We start from the raw sequence: 6000 nt of genomic DNA on the forward strand, positions 1-6000 counted from the left end.
ACTTAAAACAGACCCAACTGCTACACGGCGGACACTAGGATTAACGTAACATTAAAGCCATTCCGCATCCATCCATTCATGCCGGAAACCATTACCTATAAGCGCAGTTTTCCACTTATCACACAAAACACTGGCCTGTACGACTGCGCTGCCAACCTTTCAACTAAAACACAAATCTACAAAAATAAAAGAACAACACATCTTTTGCATTCAACATCCCCCACATCATCTGATGGGGCCCTAATCTTAGACCTGTTGCATACGGATCGCAAGGCAGAGCAGCTCTCCGTGGTCATGCGCAGTTAAGCCGCGCAGGGACAGCGCATGCGCTCTTTAGGTTTGGAAGTAGGACTGAATGAACGGGCCGGCGCAAGCGTGGGCAGCTGGGACAGGGACTCCATGTGAGGCCGGCCGGCTGGGCCGCCTCTGGTCCATTCCTGGCGCTAAACGTGAAGTGGTGTGCATGAGGGGTGAGAGAGGACCAGCTTCACCCTTTGCTCCTTCTCCTGGAATCGAAACAAAAACACGTGTGCACCACGGCCGGCGCATATCCCAACACCTTGCCTAAGGCCCACAGCCGTCTGGGGGTCCGGCACGCATGGAACCTCGCGCACAAGATCTTAACATTGATGTCACCGGGACGTCTGGGGTGCCATTTTTAGCAGCTTATCAAAACTCAGTTTCTGGAGCTTATATTTTGCAGTCAACGACCCTCCACTCCCTCACCCCTGAACCCTAACCCATTTTGCATCTGACTTTTTTTTTGGGGCTGGACACAGCTCTTCTCACGCGCAACACCGTTTCAAAAAGAATACATGATTGAATGAACGAATCAGCGGACGAGGGCGCCTCGAGGAAGAAAATGAGGGATGGTCCAATCCTGACATGATCCGTATGCAACACTGATATGTGAACGCCGCGGACATCTCACACTGTGCACCCGACCCATCGCCTACCATTGCCCGCCACCACAGAGCACATGTGCCCACTATCAGCCGAAGTCCAGCACCTCGCGCCTGCGCATGGGGCAGCAGGCTGCACACACAATAACTGTTCAGCAGTAGAACTACAACAAAAGCACATACAAGTAAGAAAGGCTGCTCCCCAATCAGTGGGGAGGACCCGGATGTCAGTGTAGCGTTTTGAAACACTTGCCGGTGTATAGGCGCTATATAAATAAACAATACCATACAAAATACACAGAGAACGGAAACATTAATTTCAAAAGCATGCTTTTATTTCCCCAGCCTCGTACCCCGTACACTTCATCACTACCCCAAACTCTCATGTGAAAACTTTCATATCCATTATGGCCAATGGAACCCCATCAATGCACGCTCAGTGTGTGCTGCTTGCCATCTCCTGCCGCTGTGCCGTTTGCCACCAGGCACAGAGAAGCACGTTATTGTAAAGTGATGAGGAAAGAACTCACCTCCAGCTCAGGCATTCTCCCCTCGCGCGCTCTTCCAGCCGTCTGCCCGCTGTCAAATAATCTGAGAAGGTGCCCACAGCACAGCAGCGGGCGGAGGAAGCATGGGGCCAGTGGGCGGGAGGGGGCTGCGGTACCGCACGCGATTCACTGAAGGGTGGGGGGAGCGGGCTGCACGCAGTCTCCTCCACACCATGCATCACTTTCTGCTCCGTGGTCCTAACCTCTGGCACCCGCGTCGAAGTGCATGCGTGGGAACGCACACACAGGCGCACGTCTCACGCGCAGGTCTCCCTTCTGTACCAAGACACCGAATGGAGCCTTTCCGCGGGGCTCCCGCAGCCACCACAGGCTGCAGGCACCAGAGGCGAGCGCACGGGGATGGAGGAGGAGGGGCCACCTATCAGCTACTGTGTTCTCAGAAAGCTACTTAGACAGTGGTTTTCGGATTTATTGATTATGGCTATAACACGAATCCAATCGCCGTGACCCACCTTACTTAGTGTTTGAGATTGTTACATCTTTTAATAAAAAAACAACTCACTTTACACCGAATATTGTTTTCATCGTCTTTAGAAGACCACAATTGAAATATATGTTTGTTTTGTTTGTTTGATTGATTGATTTATATAGCGCACCGAACCCTGGGGTATCTGGGCGCATTACAGCAATGTTCCAGCTTAGCATGAGCAAGAATTTCCGGCAATACATACGAGAGGGGATAAACACGGCGAGAGGACAGGAGAACTATAATTTGATTTATTCCCCACACAAGAAGCCATTATCGTCCTGGGAAATTAAAATATCCAGGGCCTCTGTGTTTGTAGTCGAAAATGCATTTTGTGAGAAAACAAATATAAGAGGGGCTGCTTTGAGTGTGTGGTGAGGAAAGTTATTGCCAACTTAAAGACCTCCGCAGGAAAGATGACAACTCACATTAAGAGTGCTATTTTAAAACGCTAAACGTTTTTGACTGGAAAAATGTACTGACATTGTTTTTCAGCACGTCAAGCTGCGCACACAGCCCAAAGGATGGCACTTTACTTGGAGCACGCATTCGACACTCATTGGGAGCTCTTTCTTATGCAGCCACATCTTCACTGGGAATTACATCACCTGGTCCTTGCAGCTGGAGTCAATATTTTCCCAGCGCTACTCTACCCGAGAAATGGCGCAGCCACCCAGAAGAAAGGGGATGGGAGGGGGGGCTCTGGCACCATTCCATAACATGGCAGAGAGCCAAGGACCCCACTCGCAGGATACAAGGAGCTCCCCCTGAAACGTCCTGGGGTAGAAGTGACCTGGAGGTAGACCACACACCACGCAGGAAGCAGAGGCGTGCCAAGAAGAGAGGGAGGCAGTGGATTGGCGGGGCGAGGACCTTTTCACACCTGGCCAGGTGACATCAGAGGCCGGGGGCTTAAATGCCAGTAGCAAGCATTTTCCAGCCTCTTTTCCTGGTTTCCTATGCAGCCACCAAGCATCAGCGTTGTTGGGCTGGTTTAGTGCAGCATCCAAAGATCCAAGGACCTGTGGGCGGCCTTGTGGAAGCAGGTCGTGTCAGTGCAGCAGAAAATGGGCACACCTGTGGAGAGGGAGTGCGCTGCTACTCGTCCAGCCCGCAGAGGGAGATCAAAAGAGGCACCGTTGAAGGCCGAAAGAGGTCCCGGTGAGAAAGGACTGGGCGTGCGGTGCCCGGACGAAAGGTATTGGAAGGTACTACCCGCCCCAGTAACGGCGCTGTGCCGCACAGTTGAGAAGGACGCTGCCCAGCTCCTCCTTCACCCCTCCTTGCCGTGTCGGTCACACGAGAAGAGCGGACACCTCTCTGCAGAGGAAATTACCATGAACAATCAGCCTCTTGTTTAGACATAGGGGAAGAAAGGTCTGTAAAAGGATGCACCCCCAGTTTTTCAGCTTCTAGTCCTAGCTGGCGGAACAAACAAAATAACGATGCTCCCCAAAGCCCATTACTGGGGACACACGATTCATCTTTAGCGGGAGGCTCACAAAGATTGGGTGAACGAGACCTGGATTATGGACAAAAATGTGCATTGGTGTATTAAAAGTTAATATGATACCAATTGAGGGGGTGCACAGAGAAAGAAGTTTGAAGCCTATGCACTGCCGATAATCTATGTTGACATATGTGTAAATAAATAATAAAATTGCGGCCTTGTTTATTCCACAAATACACCTGGACTGATTTTCTGAACAGCAGCTGCAGAAAAGTGTAGGGCAATGAAGTTAATGGGGGAAAGAGGGGTTGGGTGACCGGCGCCAGTCTGCCTATGCTAGCGAAAGGGCACAGCCACGCAGAAGATGGGGCATTAAGGCAACGTGCCATAACATGGCCAGAGGGTCAAGGACCCCACTTGAAGGATACAAAGAGCTCTCCCTGAAATGGCACAGGGCAGAAGTGACCCACAGGGATACCACACACCATGCAGGAAGGGGAGGCTTGACAAGAGGAGAGGGAACCAGGGGATTGGCGGGCCAAGGCCAAGGACCTTTTTGCACCTAGCTAGGTGACTTCAGAGGACGGTGCCGGGGGAATTAAATACTGTCGGCAAGCATTTGGCGGCCTCTTTTCCTGGTTTCCTGAGGCAGCGGTGAAGTGTTTCCCATCCACCACTCGCTAACTAATTTCCTTTGCCGGTATGCACATTTCTATTACATTATGACTTGTCGCAGATGGTGGTCACGATGACCATCGAGTAGAGCAGAAGCAACTTTTCAGAGGAAATGACCATGAAGTATTATTTATCGTACTGTGGACGTTCGGGCAGCTCAGGAAGGTTGGGGAATTGAGACCTGGAGTATGGACAAAAATGTGCATTATTGAACTAAAAAGTGATGTTATACCAATTGAGGGGGTGCAGGAAGAACGAATTTTGAAGCATATGCGCTGCTGATTGTCTATGTTGACGTATGAGTAAATAATAAAATTGCAGCCTTGTTTATTCCACGCATACACATGGGCTGATTTTGTGAACAACAGCTGTTAGGAAAGATTTCTTAATTGTGGCTAATTTTCCTTCCATGTGGCAACCCCTAAACCTTTTGCTGTTGTTTTCACCATGATCTAGACTTTGCCAGAGAAGTGCAGCCTTCTGCCACAGTCCTCTGGGCTTTCGCTCCATTCTTACGGGGAAAGTGACATGCCCTTAAGACAGTCAGTACCGGGAAACGCTGTTTTCCGTAGTTTCTTTGTCATGTTGCAGCTTTCGTGCAACACGGCACAAGAGGGCACTGTAAGCTAAGTTACTGCTCTCTTGGGTCTCTAGTCTTCTACAGGCCCTAGATACTCTCTTTGGATTGTAAATGAACGGTGCAAGTGAATCACGGACGGGATTGGTGGCAGCGATCGTTTCTTGTGTTTTTGAGTTCCTTTTGGCGTTTTAAGCACGTTTCTCGCGCTTAGCCCAAAATGGTGGCCTGGCTCCGCTGACCGTCTTGCCCCCTTCACCTCCCCCAGGTCGAGCCGACCCGGGGCCTTCCTTATTTGGGCATGTACTTTCCCGCGAAACACAGATGCTTTCGCGGGCTTCTACAGGCCTGTGTGTGCCTCCAGGATGGGGGCTGGGATGTCTGGTCCCAATACACATCCTGGGTGCCAGAGAGTCTAGGGTGGTGTGAATGCCTGGGACCCCCGTGGTCCGTGATGAGGCCCACAGATGGTGTGAGTGTTTTATGAGCGGATCTCCCATTGGGTCCCCTCTGTTTTGGCGTGAAGGGAACCGTGGATAAGAGGGGGCTCGAAACGCCACTACCAGGTCGATCTCCTGAGTTCTCACGAACAAAGGAATACAGGAGCCAAGTATCCTGCAACCACGAGGCTGAACCGAGGAATCGCTGGTGACCCGCTGAAGGACTGCTCCTCTGCACTGCAGTCGCTTGGTGAAACCCTTTCTACCTCGGATTGAACGAGAAGGCCTGTACTGGTACTTCGACCCTTGGAATAGTGGGAACAACTTTTCTCGGCATCTTCACCATCTCCTGCACGTAAGCCTTCGGAAGTGTCTCTGGGCCATCCAGCAGACTGACCAGCCTACCCAGGAGTCTTGCTCTGTAACCGCCGTCAGGTTGTGTTGTATTACGAGTCCTTGTCACTCTCACACGATTCGTACACTTGGCATTCCCAGGTCTGACGTGAGAAGTGTACATTTGGCTGGAATACACACGGCCGCTCCGTTGCCCTGCTGTGGTAACAAACTGTGCGGGTTCACTGCGTTTGGGACGTCCTCAACTCAACTTCTGCTGCTGCGGAATCTACACGATGACGAGACGTCCCCTGCTCCTATCTGAACCTGCCAGCACTGAAACTGACGCGGAGAAAGCCTGGGTCTGCTTGCATCGGGGACCGGTGAGTAGCATCGCTAGGAACTGGTCGCCCTCCTGCAGGAGCCCATAGCTTTTCCCCGCTGTGTCTAACAGCACACCTTTCCGTACTCGCGCTCTGCTTCTGCCCCCAGTGGAGGCTGCGCTTGAGTTGCGGAGCTCTGTTCATCTTCATTTGTTCACCGAACTAAACTGCCTGATTCCCTCGAAGAGACTCCCCTTTTTGCCCG

At 51.5% G+C, this 6000-nt stretch overlaps 1 protein-coding gene across 2 annotated transcripts in view; it reads right to left on the minus strand.

Moving 5' to 3' along the window:
- Positions 1-1785, minus strand: part of LOC138515816 (melanopsin-like) — an 894150-nt gene extending 892365 nt beyond the window's left edge. For both annotated transcript variants that reach the window (XM_069630561.1, XM_069630560.1), the window contains exon 1: positions 1433-1785. In XM_069630561.1, coding sequence (XP_069486662.1) covers positions 1433-1447 — 15 coding nt within the window. In that variant the 5' untranslated portion in view covers positions 1448-1785. The remainder of the gene's footprint in view (positions 1-1432) is intronic.
- Between the last annotated feature and the right edge of the window lie 4215 nt (positions 1786-6000).

Source organism: Ambystoma mexicanum, chromosome 6q (assembly GCF_040938575.1).
Source record: "Ambystoma mexicanum isolate Mex_15411 chromosome 6q, UKY_AmexF1_1, whole genome shotgun sequence".
In the NCBI taxonomy this organism is placed as follows: Eukaryota; Metazoa; Chordata; class Amphibia; order Caudata; family Ambystomatidae; genus Ambystoma; species Ambystoma mexicanum.